At 41.4% G+C, this 14604-nt stretch overlaps 1 protein-coding gene across 2 annotated transcripts in view; it reads right to left on the bottom strand.

Annotated features, from left to right (window-relative positions):
- Positions 1-14214, bottom strand: part of NAP1L1 (nucleosome assembly protein 1 like 1) — a 28738-nt gene extending 14524 nt beyond the window's left edge. The window contains exons 1-2 of one of the 2 annotated variants that reach the window (XM_066549964.1): positions 14103-14214; positions 289-323 (exon numbers count right to left, since the gene is read on the bottom strand). In XM_066549964.1, coding sequence (XP_066406061.1) covers positions 289-305 — 17 coding nt within the window. In that variant the 5' untranslated portion in view covers positions 306-323; positions 14103-14214. The remainder of the gene's footprint in view (positions 1-288; positions 324-14102) is intronic. The other variant, XM_066549963.1, reaches the window with a different exon arrangement.
- Positions 14215-14604: the final 390 nt, after the last annotated feature.

The following is a 14604-nucleotide window of genomic DNA, read 5'->3' as shown; positions in this document are numbered from 1 at the left end:
CAATAGGAATCGGCAATATTATCTGGTTTTACCCTCCAGAATTCCAACATAGGAAGTTGACTCATGCCTTCTTCCACTTTCTTATTTACTTACAATTAAGATCACAAATCCATTTATCATGAGCAACATAAGCTTTTCTCCCACATGCTATAAACCTCAGGTCTTGTCACAGTGCTCAAGGTCAGTATCTAGACCCTGCCTATCCAGTATCTGGAGAGCCCAGCCATGTCAAGTACAGCACAGGACACACTCAGAGCTGCAGTAAAATCATTGACAGATTTTACTTACTTGTCTACGTCTGCCATTCTGCTAGATTTCAAACACTAGGGAAAAAAAAGAAAAAGAACACATAAGAACAGAAGCACTAGATTTCAGTTATAAACCCTATGGCCACATGCCATAATACTAAAAGAAACAAAATCATGTCAGCTTTATGAAACATGATAAATATATATTATAGTCTGAAGTGTGGCACATCTCCCTTGCACATTTTGAGCTGTCAGTCTTTAAAACATACAGAAACTTTGAAAATCTTCATTCTGGTTTAGAACCTATAGATCCACTCACATAAACTGAAGTACCAAATACCAGCAAAACGCCATGTTAAGTTTTGGATTGTAGGACTGTTCTAATATCACTGACTGAAAATTAGTCCTAAGTATAAAACTGGAATATAACCTGAGAAAAACTGAAGCAAAAAGGGCGCTGGGAACTGTTTAATCATTTCCAGCATGTGATTGCAGACAGAACATATTTACAGCTAAAACAATTTGAGAATGAAGATGCCTTTTTGTGGCTTCACTTTTAATCCCAACTTTACAAAACCAATCCAAGTAATTCCTCAGAATAGCCACAATATTGCAACATTTTACACACACACAAAAAAAAATGATGCCAGGTGCCAGGCTAAATTATTTAACATGACTAATTCCCATGCTCAGAATGATCACAATTTTCTTAAATATCTTAGTGAAATCATAAACATATTCCATACACAGTAACTAGAAGCATTTAATATTGAGACTATTGCAAATCTTGCATACCATCAAGAACCTATGTTCTCAAATATATTATAAAACAAGTAACATTTTCTACCAGCAAAACAGTACTTGGGAGTATATTCTCCAAAAAGATGTTTTAGGTAACTTGAAGTCTAACACAACACTATGCACAAGAAAACACAAGAAAAGGAGTTGGTAATAACTCCTGTTATTACCAACTGCCAGTAATTCAGGAGGCTCCAACTACCAGGAATAATTTGCTGGCCCAGAAAGCAAGGAAACAAATGCTTTAGAGTCTCCATTTTACCTGCTCTCCAGTAAGCTAAACAAATTGAAATTTCCTTCAGGAATTTCAACTCCCTACAATACATTCAAATGGGAATTTTAGCAAAGTGCTGCATGGATGTGTTCCAGAAAAAGAGAAAACTGCATTTGATCTGTCCGAAGTGTAACACAAAAACACAATCCCAGTAAGATCAGGATATTAACAGTCAGTCTGAAGAAACATCTTAGAATCTTCAGAAATAAACTCCTACATTTTATGTAAATATAATCTAAATATAGTTTTTCCGGTGTCATAAATACTTCCCAAGAATTACATGGAAAGAAGGTATTTGATGTCCTCCTCATTTAGGACCACAATTTCATAGTGCCAAATAAAGATCTAGAATGTAATAAAAAAGATTCAATTCCCTAATATGCAGAAAAACTAGAGAACCAAAGCCATCTATTTCAGAAAAATAATACAGTATTTGCTAATAAATAGGATGGCAGCACTGCTATAAACCAAAGAACATCTAACAATTCAGTAAGAGGAATTACAGCAATATTGACTCATTTTATTCAGATCACATTTGCTTGTCTTGTGATTTCAGTTTTATCCATGTAACAATCCCCTACAAAAATTCAAAAGACTCTCCTTTGAATATCATTCTCAAAGATAGCATACACTGAAGACCTACAGAAACAACATACTACAATTACAACTCTCACATACAGGTCCCTTTTTTACTTGAGCAATGTAACGATTAGCATTTTTTTTGATGTACACAATATTGCATCCATGAAAAATATACTACTTTTTCCTTACACACTTCCTCTTAACTTGTTTTTAATGCAGGACCATTTCAAGAAGACTGATAGTATTGCTGTGCAAAAGAGCACAAGATAGATGCACAGCTCACCTGACTCCCATACATTTCTCTGCAAATCTAACACAGTGATGTTCCTTGCAGAGACCAGCAATTCCTTTCTCTGTTCTCCCTATCAAAAAACGCTTTAATTTCCATAAAACAGGAGGTAGTTCTTTCAACAAATATGTGACCAATGGTAGCACAGACCCTGTGGTCTCTCCAAGTCAATGAGCTAGATGAAACAGCAGCTGAAACACATTAGACGTTTTCTGAAAGAGACCAACTTCCACAGTTCATTTAAACATTTTTTCCCAAATTAAGACAAGACTGGCTATGAACAAATGATGCCTAAGAACTTTTAAGAAGCATCCATCCCACCTCCAACAAGGGCCATTAGCCAATACCTTGGAAAAAAGCAATGACATGGTAAGAATTCTCCCAGAAACACTTATAGCTTTCAATTATGTTCAGAAAAAACACACTGGATCAGAAGTGCAGATATTTGACAATGTCATAACAAATTTTTATTTCAGAAACTAGTCCTCATTTTCCCCAGAACCAGCAGGTAAACTGATATCACTCAAGTTTCTCAGTTGCAATATTCAGCTCAGAGATCAGTTTAAAGATTTTTGTACACCATGTAACTGTAGCAGAGGAAGTTTCACCAGCAGTCTCCTGTTACTGAATTCCTCACTGGGCCCTTGTTTTCAGCTCTGAACAACTACTTGTCATCACAAACTTTCATCCATCCTTTCACTGTTCATCCTCTTTCCAAGATCATTTCTGACCATGCTAAAGGCATTCATCTTGCTACAGCACCCTGTGGGACTCCAGCATGTGCCTCTCTCTCCTCATTGCAATGGGCAGTTATCACCCTCTGCTTCCTGACTCTTAAAACAATCCCTGCAAGCACTGTATGGTTGTAAATTATGGCCCAGTTTACTCAAAGAGTTTGAATAACATTCTTCAAAGATTTTTTTGAAATTAAAATAGACTGTATCAAGCAGCTGACAGCTTCAGAGCCTCCCTCTAGTGCGTTTCTCTCTCTCTCATCCAATTTTTCCTATTCTCCTTGCAGCAGTCTTTTTCATGTCCCATCCTTTAATCTTCCCTCCATTTTTTACACAACTCAGTATCAGAATGTACACAGTTGCAAGAGTTCTTCTGCAAACTGAGAAGATACTAGTGTCTGTCATGACAATTATCTGCCAGCTCTAGACAACTGTTCTTGAGTAAGGAGACTACAAGGCACTGCCAAGAAAACTATGCTGGCAGACATTTAGGCTAATCTGTGCAACCCACTAGCATGGAAGAGATGTAGCTGCACCACATTTTGTTTACTGTCATTTACTTAACCATAAGTTTCTCTGCAAACACAGCTCAACTGGCTAAAAAAAAACCCAAACAGAAACAAAAACACTGCAAAAAAGCACTGAGAAAACACATTCCTTAAGAGCAAACAACCTCCACTATCTCCGAGCAATGCCCAGCTCAAGGTCCTGGTCTAGTCTTCAGAGTTTCAAATACACTACATACCACAATCAACAGCATTCTAATAAATTGCTGCAGTATTTATTTTGCAGGATCTCCCCACCAATAAATATTTAAATATAGAACTCCCATCAGTCCACTTTCCATAAGACACAGCTGTCCTTCCCAGTTCATTCATAGGTGCATTTACTTTCATAAACAGCAGCTACACCTTGGCATGCGAGCAACATAACCACTAGCATCACTCCCTGAATTAGTGCCAGGGAGATATCAGTTCACCAGTTGTCAATGCATGATTATAACAAACCTGGATACAGCTGGTGTATTACTTCAAGCCTCAGTGTCTAGGTAACTGTTTTGGACTAAGATACTGCTTGGAATATAGGCCTCCTGACTGCATGAAGAGGCTTATGAGCACAGGTAAAGGGTAGTCTACACCCCTGTATAAAGCCAGCATTCAAAAAACCTTAAAAATATAAATCTTAGTAAAATATTTTATTACCCTCTTACTTGAACAGCTACAGCCACTAACTGTTTGAATGCAGTAGATTGCATTATCATCAAATAGAGAGGCACCCACTGGCTTTACTTACAATGTTTTGCTGCTCATTGTAAAAATATGCAGAAGAAAAGCAACAGTTATCTTTTCAGGGCTTGAAAGAGAATGTGTAGGAAGTTCATGCTACAAAAAGAAAGCAAAAGTACAGAAAAGCAAGCTACAGTGCAAGTTTCCTATAGGTTTAAATTTAAAACCTCTTTCATACAGGTACCTTAAGCCTGCCTGCCATCACAAGAAAGCTTTATCAAAATCGAAAGGTTGGAAGACTTAATCCAGCACTACTTACCCACTGTTTTGAGTGTATACTCCAGAATTACTAAAAATTAGCAACATTCCCCTAAAATTTAAAACTTATCAAAACTGTGTGACAATTTGCTATTTTCAATAGGCTTAAAGGACACAATCTTGTTAAACTGTCATGCTTTTCAAGAAATGGAGTTTGATACAAGCAGAATGTTCATGTGTTCATCCTCAAGTAAGTCATGAGTGAGCTTCCAGTTTTTAAGGTTTTTTGTTTCTTCACTGAGTGATTTTGCATAAGTGAAGATAGAAATACAAACTCCAAGTGTTCAGTGCTTCCTAATCTTTCTTTTATCCACACAGAAACTAACCTGAATTTGCACAGAGGCACCAGCCATGTTACAGCTAGGACACAGGCTTTGGTGAGAAGCCTTTTCTTGTTCAGATCAGCTTTACACGTCCCAAGTAAGCACACCACTATTGGATTACCAGGACATCCGCTCGCCCTCAGGAAGGCAGGTCACATCGATGTGAGCTACAAGTCAGCTGAGGCAGCAAGACATTCCTGAGACACGGCTCCTCCAGCAAAACAATGGCATTTTTGCACAAGCCCCAGGGCTGGCAGGCTGACAACACATCTCAGCTGTTCAGCAGCTCTGAGCATACCACACCACAAACAGAATTCATACCCTCCCCTTTCAGGAAACACCTCTTCCCCTTCTCTAGACAAATTGCTCACACAGGAGGACAGCTAGTTGTACTAAAAAAAATCATCAGGATTAAGTCTGGTAAACTATTTGCACTGTGTGCAGAAACCAAAGGTGCCAGACAAATGACATCATACCAGTCAAGTTCAACTCTCACTAAAGACTGGGAAACTCAAGAGCAATACATTCACTAGAAGTTACTTCTAACTGATGTTCTTGCCTAGAATTCCAGGACTTTAAATTCTTAACTTGTAAGATTTCTCCTTACATCATCATCAATAAATACAGGAAACAAAAATTAAAATATTGTAGAGATCAATTAGAAAACAGCCTTTGCACATGGCCAAAACAATTGTCTGGGGTATTTTGCTCAAAATCTTTAACAGAAGTTTGTAACTTTAAAGAGCTCAGATGCTCTGCATAGTGATCTTAAAAGTCTTTTCCAACCTAAACAATTCTGTGAGAACTGAGTGACTGTTTAAAAAGTGCACAGTACATGGTATAGAGTTTCACACTTCAAATGTCTTGGGACTACAACCCAAAAAATGCATCACTCATTCCAAAACTGTTAGTAGAAGCTATGGTAGCAATCATGGGGTAGGGAAGTCATTATGAGAGAGATCATACAGTTCAATAGTAACTAGGAGAAAATTAAGCTCTTCTTCAAAAAGAAGCAATGGAATAATACATCAGGTTAAAAATGTCATTTTAAAAGGGAATAAAGCAGAAGACCGAGTGTTTCCTTTATACCTGTGAGATCAAATTCATGCATCCATTAACACTAGCATGAAAACTGGTCATGAAACAAAGGGATATTGTATCTATTACTATCCTGAGGGGAGACCTATCACTCCCTGCTACAACCCAAAAGCAGGCTGTAGCTGGGTGGGGAGTGGTCTCTTCTCCCAGGTTAACAAGCAACAGGATGAGAGGAAATGGCCTCAAGTTATGCCGGGGCATGTTTAGATGAGATATTAGGAAAACTTTCTTCACTGAAAAGGTTGTCAGGCATTGAAACAAGCAGTCTAGGGAAGTGGTGCAATCACCACCACTGGGAGTGCTCAAAAGATGTGTTGATGTGGCACTTGGGGACACGGTTAAGCAGTGAACACAGCAGGGCTGGGTTAACAGCTGGACTCAATCTTAGAGGGGAGGCCTTTTTCAACCTAAACAATTCCATGTTTCTATGATCAACACAGCAGATAAACATGGTAAACAGATAAACATGTTATCATTCATCTCAAGGAAAAAATATGCCTTCTTAGGAAAGCTCAAGGTCCAAAAAAGAAAATCAATCTCAATCAAATGAGCAGAGTAGTGCAGTGCTGGAACATCAACATATCACATCTGTGTAATGAAAGACTATCAGCCACTGAACTCTCCAGAGACAATTCCTTTATTAGTGCCACAAAGTTATTCTGTTAACAAAATATTTTTAACTGTTAATGTAGGAACAAAAATTGACAAAATTTATTTAAGTTTGCAAATCTAGAAGAGATAATTAAAACTGTCTGCCCAAATATAAGCACAGAACACAGGAGTATGATCTAATAAAGAATACTAATATAAAAGCTACTAAGTTCTGCATAAAGAGACTAAGGAGCTAAAGGTCAGTGGAAGCAAGGAACCCAGGTGCCTCAATACAGTAACAAGAAGGTGACACTGGACTCTTGCAGTAACTCAAATCCTTTCATTTTGACACAACTTATTGTGCTAGCACAAACTCATCCACTATGTACCATAGACATGCAGAGTTAACAGCAGAAATGCTAACTGGCGTGGAGATGTACAGGAATTCTTAGCAGAAGCTGAAGTAAGGTGTCCTGACAAAGCAGAAAAGCCCAAGAAATTCAGACAAGAAGCGGCATTTCATGAAACACACTCAGAACAACTTCTAGCTATGCACATGAGCTTAAATATCCGAGATGGGAAGCACTCATATCATCATGTGAGAGATACATTCCTTGCATAAAGGGAACAGCCAGTTTCTCTTCTGAATGATCTTCAAGTCAGAGAAAGTAAACCTTGCTGGAAAAGTTTATTATTGTAGTTCTTCCTCAGCTATGCATAACCCTATACCCCCTTCCTTCCATCAATGTGCGAATGACAGTAAAGTCAAAAACTGTTCAAAGCATTTCTTTGTACAGTGTTAGACCTTCAGTTACACGAGCATCAGCAGGGTCAAGAGACAGGCTGACACAGGCAAGTACCTTCTATAACTCATGAAAAGGGTTAGGCAAGTTAGAAGTTACTGTGACACTGTACTGATACATCTGGCTTATGATAATGTGGCAAAATCCAGATTCTGACTGTAGAGAACAAATACACATGATAAAAACATTAGGATGCTGAACCAAGTAACACAACACAATTGAAACTGCTCTTTCCCCTTCAAGTGGTATTATTTTGCACTCCCTAATAACTCCTGAGGTAAAGGCATCAACTTCATTTGCCAACGCAACTATTTCATTAGTCCTTGCAGGCCTCTGCACAATACACATATACATGTTACAGCATGAAAACACATTTTCCACATTTCAACTTAGAAGTGCTCTACACTTGTATGAGAATGCCAGTTGATGGGAAAAAAGTAAAATTCTGCAAAACAAAGTAAAGGGATCATATATATAAGTAATAATATTACTCAGCTATTAGTAACCTCAGGATTTGTTTTCATTCATGTAGAACCCCACTGTAAGCCTTCCCCTGAACTAATTTTTCTATCAGGAAATGAGGATTCAATCAACAAATACTGAACTCCTCTCTCTGTAGTATTTTTACTGCATTTTAGATAGTGCCTGTTTACTCCTTCAGCAGAAAAGAGCCTCCATACCAAGAAAGAGATGTACTACCAAATTACAAATTAAAATCAGGACTTAACTACATCTGTATGCTTGTCTATGCTGCTGACCTGAGCTCCGTGATCATGTTCTAAAAATAGGGTAATTAGCACACAATGTTGCCTTTGTTCCGAATGCCAAGATTCTTCAGCAGAAAATCTAACAATTTCTACGTAGAACAATCTTTCATTATTAGATAAGTAACAAGTTTAAATCCAAACCTGGAAAAATTAACAAGGATTTTTACTTTTTTTTAAAAACAAGCTACTTACTATAGCTTTTTATGGTTTTACTTCCCATCATGGATAATGCGAAGAACTGCAGCCATCCTAGAGGGCTGAAATCAAAGTCTTTACATATAAAGAAATATTTGAAATTTCCTAAGACCGTATTTCCCAATACAGTTCATGTTGGTGCAGGTATTCAGTTTTTTAAAAAGTGGCAAAGTAATAAAAAAAAAAATTGTGTTTAAACAAAGTTCTTCAGGTAGCAGGGTGCACTGTAACAGCTTAATAAAAACCAAATTTGTGTGTGCCACAACATCAAACAATGGGAAAGAGCATTAACTGGCTGCCTGGATGGCCACATAATCAAACACAACCATATTGGCAATTACATTGCTATCTGCAAAACTCACATGCTGCAGCATTCAAGTTTATCCAATTTGACTTCAAAAACATCTAAGCATCCTTCTGTGAAAAGAAAGTTACAAAATACTGAAAAAAATGTACACACTTCAGAAGCGTGCTTTTTGCTAGAACATCTGATGAATGCAATTTTAAATTCATTCACTAATCAAGAAGCCACTGAAATTCCTAAATGTATTTAGCAACTTCTTTGTTAGCTTCTGTTCAGTATTTTTTCTATGGAAGCCAGGCCACTACTAGACTACCAACTTTAAAGCACAGTTTTCAACCAACAAGTTAGTGTGCACTAAAAAAAGAACACAACCACAATTTTAACACATTTTGGAGGCTATTGGGATGAGATGTTACAACTGGCAGTAGAGACCCAACAGAAGAATGCCCATGGTTATGGTTTCAGCCAGTCACTTTCAAATGAATACACGTGCAGTTTAAAAAGCAATTGTAAACATGTAGTAGGGCTACAGAGAACTTGAACCATGGAACTTGAGCACTGTTTACAAAGTTATCTTCAGAAATACTCTCTTGTGAATTTCACTCAATCTGGCCTTTGGCAGGTACCACATACTTCCATATGTGGTACCTCCAAAACACTGAAGATAGTGGTAAAACTGTGTCATGAAGATCTCCCAGTTCAAACATAGCAAGCATGTATCTGATAAAGCCACCCTACACATGCAAGAAACAACATAAAGCACTATACCAGTTCATACTTCAACATTCAAAGATACTGCAGTATCGCGATTTAACAACTGCTTAAAAGGGTGACTCAAGTGAGGCAAAATAAATAGTATTGAAATCTAAAGTAACAAATAAAAAGAGGCAATTCTAACTACTTTAGAATTCAAAAGGTCAAAAACCTGCTACTTAAAGACATATGTAATGGCATGCAGTCCACTGAAGACTTCTACTCAACATGCAGAAATGGCAAGATCTGAAATGAATACATGGTGACTAAAACATACAATTACAAAATATGATCATCCTGCACTTCAGTAATGTATCCTTAATGAAAATACTGTATCCACTGCTCAACACTGGAGAGAGGAACTAGCTCAGTTAAGGGCCTATCAACATGAATACCTGAGCAACAGAAGCAGTTCACTTTTTTGTATTAATGGCATTTGAGTGAAGAGCAACAAGAAATGATACAAAAATACATACATTAACAAGAAGTTCAAAAATAATTGATTAAAACTTGGTTTCAATATGAACATTTTTTTTCACGTACTCTCCCTGCATTCCTCAACTTGACTTTTCAATGTCTATCAGGTTTAACGAGGGCCTGAACTAAACCAAAACTTTCCCTTGTGGGCAAGTCATCCCACAAGAAATCTGAAAGAACTGCTTCTCTGTTCTTTGAAACACTGCATATTAAACAATACCTAAATGAAGTAGTGGATTGAATCAATCGTAGTGCAGATGATCAGAAAAGATAACATTTATGTTTCTGTTGGGGGTCTTAGAAGTCTAGGGGTTTGTCCATTCCAGATTGCAGGCACCAACTTTGTCAAACCTCATAACAAGAATCTCCAACACTTGGTTAATTCTAGTATCTCTCATGTTTTGGGTGAAGGTTTCTTCATTGCTCGTTTGTTATTTGGTAGTGGCAGTGATAGTTTTTCAAATAAATGTAAAATCATCAGTTGAATGCTTCAAATCTACAGGTATATCCAAAACCCAGTTTTGTATCTAAAATTGGCTTTCATGGAACATAAAAATCTACCAAGGAGCAACTAGCAGTACTTTCTTCTATAGCCCTCAATGACAAGATGAAACAGTTGACGTGCAAACTGTCTTTTCATTGTGGCAAGTTAAGATTTTAACTGAGACATCACCATTGCAAGTCATGTCTGTGCAGATGTACATTTAAGCACACAGCCCCCAAAAGCATCTGTATTTTCCACTACTAAAAATCTAAACAGCTTTCTATCTAGGAAAGACCTGCAGTTTAACCTTTGACAAGTAGTTAAGATGCAGATAACGTCTCCATTTAAGCAGATGATGCAAATTCATTTCAAAGATTCATCTTTCAGGAAGTTCATATCTTAAATTATTTATATTTTTAAGTAATTCTGGCGTATCAAAGGTAAATTAGCAAACTTTTTTAATTGACTGCAGCTGAAGACTTAATCTGCAATATGTGAAGTCTTCCTGAAAACTTAAGGTCAAAAGTTATGACTGAACGCACAAGTACATCAATAATTAGGATTTTTACTTCTGCCTTAACTTTGCTGATTCAGAAAATAATATAATCATCTAGTGTAGGAAGCCCTCAAAGCCCTCACACGTTGCTTCTAAATAGCCTAATTTTTCAGAAGGTCATCAAATGATTCCCCAAGCAACTTCTGTGATGCCTTCCAGGCATGTCTGGTTTTCTAGACAAATGCATTATGACACCAGACCTACTCTCCAGATTAACAATGTTGGGTGATGAGGAAATGCACTAACCTCTGAGCTGAGTGAGAATCAGCTAGATTGAATTAGCTTTAATTATAATGACTTTTGAATGCCAAGTAATTTACAAATGAAAACTGACCTATAAGCATTAAACCCATCATCACAACCCCTCCTTGGATTAAACACGTACTGTGAAGTTCCACTCTTTTACTAGCCACCTCCCTAAGGAGAAGCTCAAAGGAATGCTGTTGCTCAGAGCAGTTCAGAAGACTCCTCAGCTGTACTAAAATAAAACCAGCATTAAAAAGTCTTGTTTCTGTTTGCAAAGCTGTGTCTTCTGTGTAAATGGCTATTTGTACCTCACAAATACAAAGCACTCCCAGCTCATGGAAAATCACAGAGCTAAAGTTGCACTGAATGCATACAGGGATGCAGAAAAACAAACAGGCATTGAAAGAACACCTGCATCTCCATTTTCTGTAACCTGTCCAATTCCTGCAGTTTCCTTTAGAATCAGATCCTTAGTTAGAGATATGCCATGTTTGCAGCTGTTTCACAAGAACCTGAATATGAACTACATTACAACTACATTAGCAAAAAGGTGAAGATACCAGAGACATATTCATTATACCTGATGTTCTACTGGAATAAACTGGCTTTCACCAAAGGATTGAATCAAAACTGAAAATAGAAGATAATTATCTTATTTCCCTCCCCTAAAATTTTTCACTATTGAAATTAATATCCTCAAGCTATTTTACTCCCTGAAGGAATACAATTTCTGCCATGATAGGTCAAGCTCTTCACGTTACCATTGCTTTAACTTTTAGGAGCCTAGTGAATAAACAGGTTTTTATCAAATGTACAGGATAAGCCAAAGTTTCCTCATAGATGTGGAGTTCTGTATTAGAGGACACGGCCTCAGCCTGGAAAATCCAGGTCTCACTCAGGGTTGTGAAAACTCTGGTAACAGAGGTTTATAACACCATGCCCACACCACCTTGGTTTCAGTTTCGCTTGTGCACACATGCTCAAAGCTAAGAAAAAAACCACACCACCCCTTTCCAGGGTGTTTAGTAAGCAGGTCACTATAACAAGTCCCCCATCTGCTCCCAGGAATAGTTTCTGAGTGAGGCAGGGGGTAGATGATGCACCGGGATGGTGGGAGCATTACTGTGTACATGTAAACAGGCAGCACTGCAGCAGATTGGGCACTTCTGGAACACTGGGCTGGCAGCACAGATGCAGCACGGTACTTCTGTGTGCTTCCAACACTCACCTCCTAGTCTGTCAAAGTCAGAGAAAGACCAGGAGCTCTGAAAAACACCAATCTACCACCTGTGCACATTCTGCCCTCAGAAATCAGGAGTACATGATATCCAAGACTTGTCACAAAGCACAGAAAAAGTGGAGGGCAGTAACACTGCTAAGATGTATCACTCTCACAGGACTAAGTGGAACACACACACACAAGCTCAGGTGTCAGTGGCCTGTTCTAAGCACTTCTATCAATGTTTCAGGTACTCAAAGCCTGAGCGGCCTCAACTTTTGTCTGGTACAGAAGCATCCAAATCACTTAAATTTCCATGTATGCATATTTTAAATACTATCTTCCTCTAAGGATTAATATAACTTCTGGATTTGCAAGAGACTGGAAACCACTCAGCTTGCTTCAATCAAGGTACAGTGATTCTCTCATTCTTTAAAGAGTACCACTGTAAAATGGGCTCAGCAGGAAGGCTGCTGAAAAGCTACTAACATGTTTGTCAAAACTACCTTCAGCAGTTCACAGCCTTAGGCCTTAACTCTTCCCTCAAGTTTCATTTCATGACTGTAATTAAAATTATCAGGCACTATCTCCTGCCTGATTAATGTAGCATCTACCAGCAGATGTTAAAATCCCAAGAGGAACTGAGCAAAGGAGAGTATTTGTCATACCTTGCAGACACTGTGCCCACTTCTCTTACCCTCCACAAATGAGTTAAAACACGAAATTCTCACTAGAGTGAGATACACTAGTCAAAGTGTATCTCAATAGGACTTCAAACACATACCTAACTGCAGAGAGCTTGGAGATAAAATGTGGAAGGTGCTGCTGTATTATTACTATACCAGTTGCTTGAAAAAAGGTTTGCGTTTTTTTCTGCAAGCAGATGAGGTCGGTTTTTTAGTCAATGTTGAAAGTCTCACAAGTATTGGCAGTGTAAGGCCCCTAAACATTCAATATGGAACAGAGTATGTTTTATACATCTAAACGAATGCTGAACACAAGATAGTAGCTCCAGTTGTAATTACTAAATCCTCCAGGTAGTTTCTCAGCCTTCCTTGGGGACACTATTTAGGGTGATACCAGCTAACAGGCGCTCGGAGAAGCGACATGTTGAACTCCCGGACACCACTGTACCCTGAGGCAGGGAGCTGCCCGTCCGCTGGCTGAATCTCTGGGTCCCCCTGCCAGCAGCAGAGCACAGCACACCCGCGCCGCGGCTCCGCACGGAGCGGGAACAAGGCGCGGGAGGCGGCACAAGGCCACGGCGCGCTGCCATCGCCGCTCCCGCTCCGCCATGTGCGCACACAGCGCGCGGGGCCCCTCGCCGCACCGGCACCGAGCCCCTCCCGCGCCCTCCCCGCGCCCGGCCGGACGCTCACCCGCTCCTCCCCGCGCCGCTTTCCGGCCCCCGCCGCCCTCCCGGTCCCCGGCCGCGCCGGGCGCGGCCCCGCTCGGGCGCCCACGTGTTGCGGGGCCGACCCGCCTCCCCCCAGCGCCGGCCACGCCACGGGCCCCGGCCTAGCGCGGCCCGGGCGCTCCGCGGGGCGCAGCGGAGGGACGCGCGGGAGGCGGCGGGCAGCGCTGCTCGCTGCGGGCCCGGGGGGCGAGCCGCGGCGCGGCCGCCCCGCGGGCCGGTACCCGGTGTGGCACGGGCACCGCCGCCCCCCACGTCCCGCCAGCCCAGGGGCCCCGCTAGGCCGGGCCGGCATCCACGGCCTCCCCGAGAGAGAGTGGGGGGCCCAGCGCCCCCCGCCTCCGTCCCGTGCCCCCCAGACCCCCAGCCCGGGGCGGCGGCGGCGGCCGCGCTCCGGCGGTACCTGCGCGGCCGGCGGGCGGCGGTGACTCAGGAGCAGCGAGGCGGAGGCGCCGCGCGGCCGGCGGTGAAAGGACCCGCGCTCCCGCCGCTCGCGCTCATATAGAATTAACGTCACCACGTAACCCCCCTCCCCCGCCGCCCGCGTCTCATGGCAACGCGTGCGCGCGCCCTCGCGCCGCCCGCCCGCCCCGGGAGCGCGCGCCGGCCGTTGGCCGAGGGCGGTTGGGCCCGAGCGGCGGCGCGCGCGGAGCCGCCCGCGCTGGCAGCCCCGTACGCGCGCCCGCTCACGTACCGCCCGCCCGGGGGAACGGGCCCCACGCCGCCGGCCAAGCCGCCAGGGGCTGCCCCGGCAGGAGCGGGGCGAGGGCGGGCCCGCCCCCGACCGCCAGTCAGGGTGCGATGCCACCCCCAGTGCTTCGGTGCTGCCTTAAGCCTGTACTCGGGGTTTCTGAAGGCACCTGAGCATAAATAGAAGTTAGTCGGGTAGGTAAACTGTATTCACA

This window comes from Molothrus aeneus, chromosome 5 (genome assembly GCF_037042795.1).
Source record: "Molothrus aeneus isolate 106 chromosome 5, BPBGC_Maene_1.0, whole genome shotgun sequence".
Taxonomy (NCBI): Eukaryota; Metazoa; Chordata; class Aves; order Passeriformes; family Icteridae; genus Molothrus; species Molothrus aeneus.
Note: the sequence above shows the minus strand (reverse complement) of the source record. Positions and strands in the feature narration are given on the sequence as shown.